General features: G+C 42.1%; 1 protein-coding gene and 1 long non-coding RNA gene across 7 annotated transcripts in view; one reads left to right on the forward strand and one right to left on the reverse strand.

Moving 5' to 3' along the window:
- Positions 1-13186, forward strand: part of ofcc1 (orofacial cleft 1 candidate 1) — a 77767-nt gene extending 64581 nt beyond the window's left edge. The window contains exons 23-25 of the mRNA XM_025910383.1: positions 6723-6923; positions 12070-12202; positions 12394-13186. Coding sequence (XP_025766168.1) covers positions 6723-6923; positions 12070-12202; positions 12394-12467 — 408 coding nt within the window. The 3' untranslated portion in view covers positions 12468-13186. The remainder of the gene's footprint in view (positions 1-6722; positions 6924-12069; positions 12203-12393) is intronic.
- LOC102080706 (uncharacterized) overlaps positions 1-13808 on the reverse strand; it is a 184255-nt gene that overhangs the window by 16249 nt on the left and 154198 nt on the right. For 2 of the 6 annotated variants that reach the window (XR_003221671.1, XR_003221680.1), the window contains 4 exons: positions 13318-13421; positions 12352-12455; positions 12002-12174; positions 10782-10981 (listed from right to left, as the gene is read on the reverse strand). This is a non-coding gene — a long non-coding RNA (uncharacterized LOC102080706). Of the gene's footprint in view, positions 1-10781; positions 10982-12001; positions 12175-12351; positions 12456-13317; positions 13422-13808 lie in introns of those variants that run through there. The other 4 variants (XR_003221674.1, XR_003221673.1, XR_003221670.1 and 1 more) reach the window with 4 other exon arrangements.

The raw sequence follows: 13808 nt of genomic DNA on the forward strand, positions 1-13808 counted from the left end.
TTGTCACTGTGTGTGTGTGTGTGTGTGTGTATATATGCATGCACGTATGTGTGTCCCTCCATGCAAATATGAATGGGTGGCCTGTCTTGTCCAGCGGTGCGTTTAACCAGACACAGACCTTTGCTTCAGCCAACTCAGGCCCAACGCAGACAGTGTGCATCCATGCCATTTTCAAGCTGCTCCAATTATATCTGCCGAGCATCCACATATTGGCTAAATTTGCAATAATAGCATATCTATTTCCATTCTAATGGCTGACATTGCTTGGCTTATCCATGCATGTATGTCGGTGGTCTTTTATGCTTTATGGTTTGGTCTGTTCCCAGCCATGTGCAATGTGCTGTAGCGTGTCTTGGCTTTGGATGTGTATGTGCTGTACGAACCTCGTGTGCTGCTATTCACTGTGGCGTGCAGCAGTTTGTTACTTAGAAAAATGTTGCACGAATGTGGATGCATTTTTTTCCCCTTTAACAGGAAGTATACATGGTTACAATTTGAAATTCAGTTGTTATATTACGTTTGCTAATCTCAGTGCCTCTGTTACTTTGACATTTGTGGTTGGCCTATTAGCTCTTTTATTAGCTGTTCCAGGATGGTGGTTCACCTCTACCAAAAGACAAATGCCAATTCTAGTAAATTCAAACTGTTTCATGCTCTGGACTGGGAGTCACCTAGTTTTTATCTTTAACAGTTATAGTGTACATGCTGAGAAATAAGGCTAACCTTGAAGACAAAATTCCTTAAGATGCAAAATAAACTTTTTCTTGTAAACTTTCAGATCAGTGTCGAGTAACAACAGGTTATTCATGACTTTTTCTGCTGGGTAATGAGTAATGCGATTACTTTTTAAATAATGTCATAAGTTAAGTGACTGATTTTCCAGTAACATTTCCAACATTATGTTCATAAATGCATGAAGTAATATCAGAGAATGAGCTTGTGCTTTAGTACAATTTGGCCTCTGACGTACGTGCAATGCATCTCTTCACATCTGCACTAAAGCATATGCACTCATTAATTCAAATTGTTGTGCTGCATGCAATGTATAATTACATGTTGGTGGTGCATGTGTCCACGAGTCCATGTTGACGTGTGTGTTTGTGTTTCTACATACTGTCTGTATCTGTTACATGAACCCCGTGTTCAGCAACCAGGCCTTGAACCCAAGCCAGCTCTGACAGAAATGATGGTGGTGTTGGAGAGGAGGGATTGACCCTCTATAGCTTAGAGAGCCTCAATGCACAGTGCACACACACACACGCACACACACACACCCAACACACACCCTCCTCCCCATCAACCCACAACCCACTACTCCCTGCCTCCCCCCACTCCCTGCTGCATAGCCCTAAGCGCCCGCAGGCATTGGAGATGCACGCATGCGTTGCCTTACTGTGTGGGGCTTTGTCTGTCTGTGAGCATGGTCGTATGTGTGTGTTAGTATTTATATGAGTGTTACTGTTTCTCTCCTCTCTCTCTCTCTCTCTGTGTGTGTGTGTGTGTGTGTGTGTGTGTGTGTGTGTGTGTGTACATGTGGACAAAAGAAGCAACCATGTCTACCTCTTTTCTCACTTGGTAATAATCACTGATGCTTCTTTCAGATCTGTGTGTGCTAACCCACTGCATTTACTGCCTTAGATGTGACTGCCTTTTGTTCTAAAGTATATGGATGAATTTGTATTAAATGGTAATACCAGTGAGCACTAATTCAATGTACAGTGAAAATGTGAATACAAAATATCGCTTTAATGTGTTTTAAGTACCTATGTTCCATACAAATAAATTATCTATCTATCTATCTATCTATCTATGACACAAAGTCTACTTCGTGAACTTAATGCAATGCAGTGATCCAGATGAAGCTTAACTGGATCTGCTGAAACACTTAAAATGTTTCCTTTTGGATCATGTCACAGTTCAGCATTTCCAGCCAACATGACTCTGATCTGGTTCACAGCGTAAAATATATTTACAGAAAGACTGCTAAAAACCAGGTGACTTGGAACTCCATAAAGCTTTCTTTGTGCTCAAAATATTCCTTATGTAAGAATCTCCAAGTAACTTGCTAAGGATACCCCAAAACCAAGTCTGTACACAGACTTCTATTTTTTATTTCTAAACCTCTATAGGGCAAATTAAAGCAGTAATCCATACACACAGTCCCAGACATACATCAGTCTCTTTAATCCAACATAGGTATCAGTCCTACCACTCTCCCCATTACTGGGTCTCTTACCACTATAGCCTTAAATCTCCTCCATACATCCAGATTCACTCCCATATTTCTTTCCTCTCTTCTACACTTCTTTTCCACTGATTTGGTGCCAGTGCTGGTGCTACCTTTCTACCTTATAAGAAGCAGCATGCATCGAGCAGGTTTAGAATCAAATATTACAAATATTAGACAGCATATTTTTTAGGTAATTTACATGGTAAAAAAAACCAAAACATGGTGGGTGGAATCTGCAGACTGAATCTGCAACTCTTTGATTAATTTCTTGCAGTAATCCCAAAACCACTGACGACCATGGATCCGACTTTGGGCCCAGCAAACTTGTTGGATGCAAACAGAATTGCTGGGCAGCAGTCTTTTTGTGGTGACAGTTCATGGAAGCGGTGCTAGATTGGGCACCGGTGCTGTAACTGCTTTGGTTGGCAAGATGTGCAAAAATGCCAGGAGCCACAGCACCGTTCTGAGCACCGGGTCCAGAACCAGCAACATCCTCTGTAGTCTCCCAAAATCCAAACCCCGTATCACCCTCTCCACTGAGTTTCAATCTCGTCCCTAGTCTGAGTCCCAACTGCAGCCACAGCCGGGGCTTCCATGTGCGACTGACACATAAATAACCAAGCCTGTCCGCCACCCAGGCAAATTCAAATGCACCTGTCAAAGTGATGAAGCACCCACCCGCAGGGAAGCATTGTTTACATTTTCACTCCATTCTTTGCAAAAGTGAGATTCTAATTATTTTCCCACTGTAAATTAAAGCCAAGTGGGACAGAACTACAAACCAAAAGGATCACGGCAGTGGAGAAAACCCCAGCCCTTGCGGAGAAGCGTGAGTTGGTGACGGGCGGGACGGAGGCAAGGTCAGCAGCTTTTAAGAAGGGAAGCAGAATGGGAGGTATAGCATTCACACTGGCTGTAAAGCAAGGCGATGCAAGCAAGACGAGTCTAAGAGAACTCCAACCGGCTGGAATACATTATGCCCCTCACATTTCATACATAATAACGTGCCAAAAATGTGCTGCATTATTTTTCATACCACTGGACACAGAGTGAGACAGAAAGAGGTAGGGAGACAGAGAGAGCAAGAGAGGAGGGAAATGTTTAATTAGTCCATGGAAACGTGCAAATGGGAGGTAAAATTAGGCGAAGGTAGGGAGGTCTGGAGAAGAGAGAGTGCATGAATGGTAATGATGGCTATCTAGTTTGGATCAATCATTAAGGGATCAGGGGGACTGACAAGCCTGTTTGTGCCCATGCCTTAGGCTCCTGTTCTGGACAGTAGCCAGCCTGGCTCAGCTTGTGTGCTCATTGAAACTTCTCCTTTCCTCCTCCCTTTAGTTGCAAACACACGCACTCTGGCTGCACAAGTGCATCATACAGTATAAGTATAAACAGGTTTGTGCAGTTTAGTATAGTAAACCCATCATTTTAAAAGTAACATTTTAATATCTAATACATGTAATTGACTCACTTGCAAAATAGTGGATTTCCACATTCGTGGGAGATTTTTGACTTGAGGCCCCGTGATTAGTCCCTACTCTGACACAGTGTTTTGATCAGTTCATTACAAGGTTACAGGGTTACATTTGGGAACTGTTTTGATTGTCAGAGGCAACATGAGGTTTTTTTTTTCATAACAATCAAATCTAGACATGGTGTTTACATGTGTCATGTCACAAAATGGAGCAAGATGTCACATGTATATGTGTATGATGGGGAAGGCCATGTAAGACAAACAAATAAATACACTGTACCTTTCCCAGACACGCATTGCCAGAGAAATGTGTCACCCAGTGGAACTGTGTCTCTCCGTCTGCCCTCTTTTTAGCTGTTATTTGCAAGTTCAAGTCCTATTTTAGGTATAAATATAGGTCGCTCTTAAAATATAACACAAAAGAATACCCTTTTAGAATGAAGTGCATTTATACTTTTATCTCTGAGCCATAGATGCCTCCGATCGCAGTTTATTTTTTATTTTGTTTGCCCTCAGACTAAAAAAGCAACAAAGCGTCATGCTATCGGTGACAGGTAATCCAAATCCATCTGTTGCTAGACTTTATATTTGCACACGCACTTGAATAAAAATGACTGTCAGGTCAGTCAAATTTTATCACAAGTCACACTGGATTTTTTTTAAAAGAGAACCTTTCCACAGGCGCTTGTATTTAAAGACTGATGGCTTTTCTTCTGCATTCATATGTGGTATGGTATGATTCGCTAGGTGTGAAATCACATCTTCTCCCAGAAAGACAGACAGACTATATTTGCGAACCATGGAGCCACGTCTGCAGCTGTGCCATCCCCACTTCCTGTGCCCCTGCTCCTCCCTCCCATTCCCAATGTGCATTTGCGGTAATGTCTACAAATCCTGAAATTTATGTCCCTGCTGGAAAACATGGTTTGCCGTTTATAGTCCTCCGCTAAAAGAAATAAGGCCCATCTCTCCTGATACAAGTCAAGGGACTGATGCAGACTCTATCAGATTTCTAAATACAGACCCCAACGATAAATCCTGGCTTGATTGGGTTTGAATTGGGTTAGCTCACTTGAATGCTATCTGCTTAACCCACAGCTGGCCTGTCTGCTCCATGCAGGCATTGAACCTAAATCAGTCACTTAGTGCTATCAAATGGAACAATGGTGGAGTGGAGGGAGCACTCAAGCTAGGGCTAGAAGCCAGGCTAGCACCATAACACAACACAACAGACCAGAACAGAGTAGTGTCGAGCAGACAGGCCCTCTAATGCTCTTTCCTTTTTGTGTCTTAGCAATGATGCTTCCTGAGAGCCATGGTGCATTGCATGAAATGGCATCACCCAAACCGAACACACAAACACCTTTTCAAGCTTTTGTCTCGTCTTGTCAACTGGATTTCACGTGCTAATTAGCATAGGATGGTGGCATGGCAAACATTTAAAAAAATAAATAAAAATCCATTTTCATGCAAGCCAAAATACAGACACGCAGCACACCATACCGGGGGAATTTAAGCAGGTGCGTTTAACCAAAGTGACTGAGAGCACAGAGGCAGAATTCATGGTGTTTCTATCATCACTGTACAGCTTGGATTAAAACATCCTGGAAAGGGGCCATAATTGAGTCATAGGCACACTTCCTGTGGCCAGTAAAGGAGGAAAAGACGCTTTCTTAGTCGTTTTTAAGACTAATGAATGACCTTAAAAATGCAGTCTGAGAACCATGGTATTGGAAGAGATCTACGTAGCTTTTACTCAGAGAGAGATGAAAACAATAAAAATCTGAATATCAACATCGATGTAAACCTGCTATCGAAACAGACTGATTGTTGCCTTGCAGGGGCGCTAAACACAAAAGAAATCCAGGTAATCGGTTTCCCTCTCGTGTGGGCCGAGGCCAGGCTGGAGGCAAAGCAGCTGAGGGGATTCCACAAATGAGCATCTGAATTAGCATCGAAGAGATCCATCCTAGCATACACACCAAATACACACACACACACATCTTCTTTGAGTGTTTTTAGCTAGTCTTATTTTCTACACTCGTAACCCGTTGACATTTCGACTCTGAGGTCTTTTTCCACTCTTTGGGTCGTGTGCTTTGCAGTTTATACTAGGCTTCTAATTACAAGAGGGGTAATAGCTCCCACTGTTTTCTCAGTGAAGCGCCTAGAGTTGTGTTTGGCTAACCGTTTCCAAGTCTGAGGTGACATCGATACACCGCCAAATTAAACTTCTCCTTCAGCTTGACCCTGCCACTCACGGCCCTCTGAATGAGTTTGCCTTTTTCCCCGTATTTTTAGACGAATCATAATTATGCCGCCAATTAGAGGGTCACCTTGAAAAACTTCCTCCTCCTTTTGACTCTCTGTGTGTGGCTCAGTTTACGTGCGTGTAATGTTCACTGTTTTGGGTCGGTAGCTGTGAGCTAGACTTTAAATTATGTCTTTAAGTACAGCCACGTACACACAGGCAGAGAAAGAGTGCGTCACCGATTCAGCAGTGTCACAGTCGCAGTTTATGAATATGAAAGAAAAAAGTTGATTTAAAGTGTGTGTAGTTTTTTTCAAGAAGGCTTTGCTTTCCCCGACACTGACTCCTGTGAGCCAGATGGGCGGTGCTCGTGGTTTTACTACCTGGTGTTTCAGTTGAAGCGGCGTATACAATCTGTGACCATTACATGTTCAAGACTTTACCACTCTCGGTGAGGAAGAGAGCTTCCATGATCTTCACACATGGATGACTTCAAGTTACATGACCTACATAACATGTTACACACGCCGCTTGCTCCCTATGCCTCACCCTAATAGGGAAGGGCAGCACATTACAGGTGTGTAATCCCTAACATGTGCATATGGACACACAGAGAAACAAGTGGTCTCTTTACATGCCACGTGGTACTCATGCACTCTGTTAGCTCCTGTTTAACACAACAGCGTTCATATTTGTTTTGTTTTTTTATATCTTCTCATGCGTTCCTGCTGTTAGCTGGCCTGTATGTTCTTATCTCCCTCCCAAAGGTGGCCGTGTATGACTATATCTTAACAACGGAGGACCCGGTGTCAGACTCTGCAGCGCCCAGCGATGAGTCCCATAGGGATGGCGCGCACATGCCAGAGGATGAGACCAGCACCCACGTGGCAGTCTACACACTGCACCTCAGCGGGCTTAAACAAATATACAGGCACTTTCTTCGACAGTCAGATGGAGCCATCATAGAGGTGAGATATCAATGGAGATGACACTGTAGTCCTAATTTATTTGCATGTCTCCAATTTATGCAAATGTGAAACAAGAAAAAAAGACTTTGTTGTTGGAAGACGTTGCTTCCTGTTTTGCTCCAAAATGAAACTGTATAGTGATCTATACTGGAGCTGAATTTATATGCCTTTAAAACCTGAAACAGGGATCCCTCTTCTCTTGCTCTGTCCTGTTTTTTCAAAGATTTACTTCAATTCAAATTAAAGGTCTAATGCGATAGAATTTCAGATGGTGTACAAATGACAAAACATGAGACAATTGCATCATTTAAAAAAACAGAGTAGTTGTCTTCCCTGAAAATTGAAGCTTTTTGCTTCATCTACATTCAGATCAGCAGTAAATAAACAGAAAGCCACCTTTGGCTGCTCCCCTATTCACAAGGCGTCATGGCAACGGGTGTTTGATTTGATGTGGAGTTGCTGGGATTTATGTCATACTATAAGAGACTAAAAGAAATCTGTTAATGTAGATCATATTACTAAAACTCATCTATATCTTTATTCAGTTTGAGACCATTTTAGTTTGTTTTATCTCATTCCCTCACTCTTTCTTCTAATACTTACTGACGTTGAAGGTAGAGGGAAATTAAAGGAAGAGGGCAAGAGAGAGCAAGAAGAAGACAGAGGGTGTGATTGTTTCACTGGCCCTTGCATCACTTGGTTTAGTCCCTCTGAATAGAGTAAGAATGGGAAAGGACAGAAGTGGATGCAGCAGCTATTTCTTTATTCTACTTTCAGTACAATGAGAGGCAACAGTACAGCTCTGTGGCCTGAAAGGGTGAATAACTATGATTCATTTTTTTTTTATCCTTGGGCTAAAGCAGATTTGAAATTCTTTCTTCTTTTCAAACAGAAAATGACAGGATTTGCCCCGAGAAACAAATCATGACTGAGTTCAACATGTGAGCGTAACTACAAGCCGAAATTTAGCCAAAAAAACAATTTCCTCTGTCTCCGTGTGTGTGGGTAACAATCATTTAGAATTTTTGGGGTGCAAAGGTCTGCTCTGTGTAAAGTCCGGGACATCGGTTTAAGTCACGACTCACGGTGACGTTGGAAAATATTGATTGCTGTCCTCTAAGCACTTGCAAGAGAGACAGGCCAGAGTAACTGGCTGATTCATAGCTTGTTGCCTAATTAAAAGTAGGACTTCCTAACGACTGCTGCTGTGGCAAGAATGTTTTCCTTTCCTCAATCATTCTGTCACTCCCCTCACAACCTGGATCGTCCCAACAAAATTAATATTTTGAATGTCAACAGAGTGAGGATGGAGGGTGTCATACGCACTAACAATTAGCTCTGAGGCTCTGTTGTGCGCTAATAGCTCTCAATCATAATTTGAATGATGGAGCGCTTATGTGAATAAACACATGGCATGGTATATCTATTACTGGTGTCACACTGTCTGTCTGTTTGTGTGTGCGTAGCCTCTAGACCTGTGCATAGCAGATGAGACATCTGGGAGGATTTTTCAAACAACAAAACCGCGCACACACCGACGCACAGATCCTTTCTGTCTGTGAAAAAAATAAGTTATAGTGTTCACACAAAACCTTCAGCGCTCTCCCTTCGCATAAACACACAAATTTACTACACCAATAACCTTGGCAGACATAGCCTTAGCTCACTCAGAGAAACAGAATTCATTCCCAACCTGGCAACATGCTATTCTTTAAACAGTGCAGGAAGTGTCAGAGAAGCCACCGTAAATGAAAGATAGGTGTCACTGTCTGTGGAAAACAGGCTCGCATCATGCACAGACACACACACATGCACACACAGACACATGCTGTTCATAATCTTTCTGTTGATCCCTTTTCTCTCTCTCTTACACACACACACACACACACACACACACACACAATGTCCCGTGGGTATTGCTGTCTGTTCCTTGCAACTTCACAGGCAAAGGACCCCCAGCAGCAAGAGATGCTGATGGCATCCTCTTTCACCCGCCAGTGGTGGGAATGATAGTGCCGATGTGCAGAGTGGCCGATAGAGTACTTTGTCGCTTCCTTTTGCTTTTTAGAACAGATCCCCTCTTTACATATGCAAAACTAATCCCCTGGATATATAGACTGGTTTTATGTATAGGGCAAGATCTAGGAATCTCCAAAGGGCATCCCCAGCACTTGAACGAACACTTGAGCTGATTTTATTAGTGCTTTATGTAATTGTGGCAGTGATACACGCACTGCAGTTGGGTCCTGTATACAAAATGGCCTTCAAATGTAAGGTGACAGCTGCTGAGAGATGAGAACAGCACAAAGGACCCTATATGTATATATATATATATATATTTTATTATATATTTTCCTTATTTATGCAAAAAACATGTTTTGAGATGTGATGATGTGGTTACATTACAGTTGGATTCTTTATTTGTGAAATTTTCACAACCAATGACAAAAGCATTTATCTTAATTAAACTGTGTACTGACAGTACTCGATTCTCCGCCTCAGTTGGCTTAAAACCTAATCTTACTACTTAAGGAGTCTGTTTCCATTTACTGTGGAAATATTGACTGATGCCTCATTTCCTTTAAAAACCTTTGTTTTTTCAGGCAGCGTCCTGGACATCGGTGCCCTGGAGGCGTTGTTCCGCCCTTAGCCTAACATGACCACAGCTCGAGGGGCCTGTAGCTTTGCATAACGCAACATATATACACCCAAGATTTGCCTAAATGCACATTTTAAAAAGCAAGTCCCAGAAGAAGTGCCCTGAGCTATAGACACTGTAAGACTCCGTTTGGAAGGAGCAAAACAGTTAGGTGTGTACTGTTTGATTTGCTGTAAAATGAACGTCTGAGCGAGAGTAACGAGAAACTAAACTATTTCTGTTGTTTATTCAGCTACTGTTGAAACAGGTCCGTTCTTTTCTTTCCTCTGTTTGGAGTCCTCGGTGACACGTAGGACCAAACGGAGGAAAGCTGAAATCGTGGGCGCGTCGTAAAAATTAACTGATGCTCAAGTCTTTATTGACTTGCATATTGAATTCTGTTTAAAGAAAGTTAATATTAATGATCCATCATATGCTCTCGTTCAGTTTGTTGCCCAAGGCAGGTGTCTGTAATATGGACCATGTTGAAGGAATCTTCTCGCTGAATCACAACAATAGAAAAAGTTAAAGCTACGTTCCCATCAGTGTGCTCCAATAAAAGACATTAAAGGTAAAGTGAGGTGTAGCTTTTCAAACACTCATTACCTATAAACAGATGTTCCACAGCTGCCGACTCACAAAACGCACTGCTGACAACAACTGTTAGGGCCAAAATTATGCAGGGAAATGCATCTATATAACCTAGGACCTTCAGAGAAGGACTCATAACCACTCTGTCTGGAGAAACAAGATGGCTGATGAAGAAATTAATGCAGGCAAAGTCATTATCTTCCCTCCTAAAACCACAGTGGGTTTATGTCCCCCTGTGTCGTTTTTTCTCCGGGGCTAACATTTAAGTGTCGATGGACTTATAAAAAGATAGGACAAGCCAACTGTGCTCCTTTTGTCTCCTTTCCTCCATATGGGAGGCAGCAGCATATGCAAGAACTGGCTCGGCTTCTGTAAAACTTCCATTAAAGATGCACAACTAAGGCTCTGCCAGCTTGAATATTACCTCTCTCTGCAAATTATTTATGGCTCGGAAAAAACGCTGATGATGAGCATCTCCAGCGACTTGTATAAATAAAAACACTTTTTTTTCTGCAATTTCAGCTGTGCTTTTTTTCCTCCTCTCTCTCTCTCCCTGTTCTGGGAATGCACTTAACTGTTTGTAGAAACCAAAGCTATGCAGTTTAGACACATACGGTTTCAACTTCATAACATTTATTAGCTTACCTTCCCAGCTGGACTTATGGAGTTTTACAAGTACAGTGACAAAGCAAACAAATATGATAATAATGATGCAGAGCAATGCAAAGCTTTTTTTGTGTGTGTGTGTGTGTCTGTGTGTTTTTTCCTTCCCGTGGCTCAGTCCACTGTCCTTCTGCACATGACGACTCTTCACCGGACCAATATTGACCTAATTTAACATGCAGACAATATGAAGAAGTTAACCTTTTGAAAAAACACCTTGCAGCAACATTAATTGACAAACCACATCAATTCTCCCTCGTACCCCTCTTTTGTAATTACTCTGCTGCATGTTTGATTGCCGCTGTGGAGCTGAAGACCTGCGCTTCATTTGCCGTGAGGTCATCGGCAGCCCTCAGAAATATGAATTTGATTTTTACAGGAAGTGAGCGCGCTCTCTGTGTGCGTGTGTGTGATGTCGTTTCATGTGCTGCGTGTGTCTACGAGAGGCAGAGGAAAAGAATTAGGGAGGGGAATGTCCTTGGCTATGTACTATATGTTGCATGAGGAGATTAATGCCTCCCTGGCAGTCATATCTGTTTAACAGGAGGACTTCCCTGAAATACACCAAAGGCAATTGTCTAGCGAGTTTATACTAATTTTAGAAAAATTTAAAAAATAAAATGAGCTAAAATGAAATAAATAATAGAAAAGAAAACAATTTTTGTCAACACTTGCAAAACTAAACTTTGAATATATAGACTGGTTTCATGTATAGGGTGCTTTTGTGCCAGCCTACATTTTCAGCTTGACCACTTGATGTATAGCACAACATGATAAACATTATTCTCTTCTTTTATATGCCTTTTTTTGACAAATGTGTGGTTCATCATTCTGTAATTGCTTATACCAGTGAGATTTAAGTTATATTTCCTATCACTGTATATAAGTAGGCCAACCCAGAGTTGTGAGAGCCGTTTCCCCTCTGGGACGAGAGGTAGTGTGTCATATAAAGTCTCCATTTCTGCTTCTCCTCCAACTTCACTCTAAGCACGGGGACAGAGGAAGAGACTGTGCATGACAACACTATTCGCAGGCCTCGAGGAAAATCGCAGTTCTTCTGCCAATCTCAGTCACTGTCATCCAAGTTCAACCTGCACTTTGTGACGCTTGATACGTTTACAGGCCGCGGGGACTCCTGAAACAGTCGGGTTTATCATTGTTGTGCTGTTCATTTCTTTTTTGTTACCTTTTCTCGTTTATGCTATCTGGCTGAGTTAAGCATGCTTTGGGTGGTTTTTTTTTCTTTTTCTGAAGGTGATGGGTGACATAGAAGGCCTCGACAACGCATCCAGCACGGTGCCCTGCCCGGCTCAGAGCTCTGACAAACAGAGGGAGGACAAAGGAGGCGACGCTCTCCAGCTACGGAAGCGAAAGAAACGATTCTGGCGTGAGTGTCTCTCTGTGTTATTTCTATCACTGTAACAAAAATATGTTTTTCACAGTTAGCTCGTCATACTGAGAGCACACAACTACAGCACATTCAGTAGTCCCAGTCACCTCACACACGTTTGACTCTCTTTGCTTGTGCAAACCTACCTGTTATTGACACAGTTTTATCAGTCGTTTCATTGCCCTTAGGGTCCCATCGTGTTGAGCCAGTAGGAGGAAACAGGTGTGACTCCAGTTTTGCACTACAAGACCTCAATCAATGACATCAGATGGAAGAGAGAATAAACACTGAGTCCTCTTATTGATCATTTAGCAATACACTGCAGAAGTTATGCATTCTGAATGTTACTTTTCCTGCTATTTGTGTTCAAATCAGTTCCTGACAACAGCTCTCATCACCTGTTTGTTTTTTAGTAGTTACAAAAAATATCCCCCTGTTCTGTGTATTTGTGTAGTACTTCAAATAATTGCAGTGAGAAATGCACTGTACTTTTCACTCTTGAGACCCTGTGCAAGTAAACATAAATGGTGTATGTGAACTGATAAGCCATCTGTGACCTAATAAAGCAAATAAATACTTCACCACCACTTCTAATGGATACAGGTTGTTAAGTGCTGGGGACTGCCTCAACACAATGAAATATGAAGATTCTTAAAGTCACTAATCAGAACACGAGTGATAAAATATCAATATTGGCCCCACATTAAGCAGGATAATATTCAGGCCAGCTTGATTTGTATTGAATATGTGTCTGCTAGCCGGTGCTTAGTGTAATGAAGTGGCTCACAAATCAGACTGTAATGGCCGCCTACTTACACATATTGCTTAATTAAAGGTTGTGAGCTTATTAGCATGTGTCTCTGCACAGGGTGGAGGGAGATGAGGATCGGGACTGCTGTCATTGAGGGCCAGGCTTTAAAGGTTTTATAGATAGCTAACCTATCATACTAAAGCCATAGCACCCCCTGCCACCCCCCTAAAATCGGATCTTAATAACCTGTCATTTTCATTGATGATGATTCTCCTTTATGGGCAGCCATTATAGATCAACTTCTGGGTCTTGCTGAATGGCCATAGTGCCCGTTTGCGGCCCATCATTATTGCGAACACACCTTACTTTGGCCTCGAAGTTGCTCCTCACCTCCATGTTTAAACCATCACAGCCTTGCCCCTATGCGAATGGACACACACGCACATACAAGAGGCCTCTCAATCCCTATAAAAGAGAGAAAAGAATGAAAGCACTTTAAGGCTTATAAGTCCATTTTTTAATATAGAAAATGAAGTTAGAAGACATCGGCATACTTGTTGATAGGTTATCTGTAATTTATGCAAATGTCAGCTATTTGTTTATGACAGTGTACCTCCAGCACTTGCAGGATGTGTCAGAGTAGTGTTGCACCTTGCCCTTCTGTCTGCCTTTGACACTAGCCAGAACCTACAGAGCTAATTAGAGATCGCTCCATTAACGGTGACAGTGCTACACCCACCAATTCAATCAGCCCTGAAATGAACATTAAACAGAGACGCTGTTTTTCAGAGATGACAGGAAGCTCTTTCTCTAATTTTCTTACCTTGCTGCCTGCGTCATTTCACGGAACTA

Source organism: Oreochromis niloticus, linkage group LG9 (assembly GCF_001858045.2).
Source record: "Oreochromis niloticus isolate F11D_XX linkage group LG9, O_niloticus_UMD_NMBU, whole genome shotgun sequence".
Taxonomy (NCBI): domain Eukaryota; kingdom Metazoa; phylum Chordata; class Actinopteri; order Cichliformes; family Cichlidae; genus Oreochromis; species Oreochromis niloticus.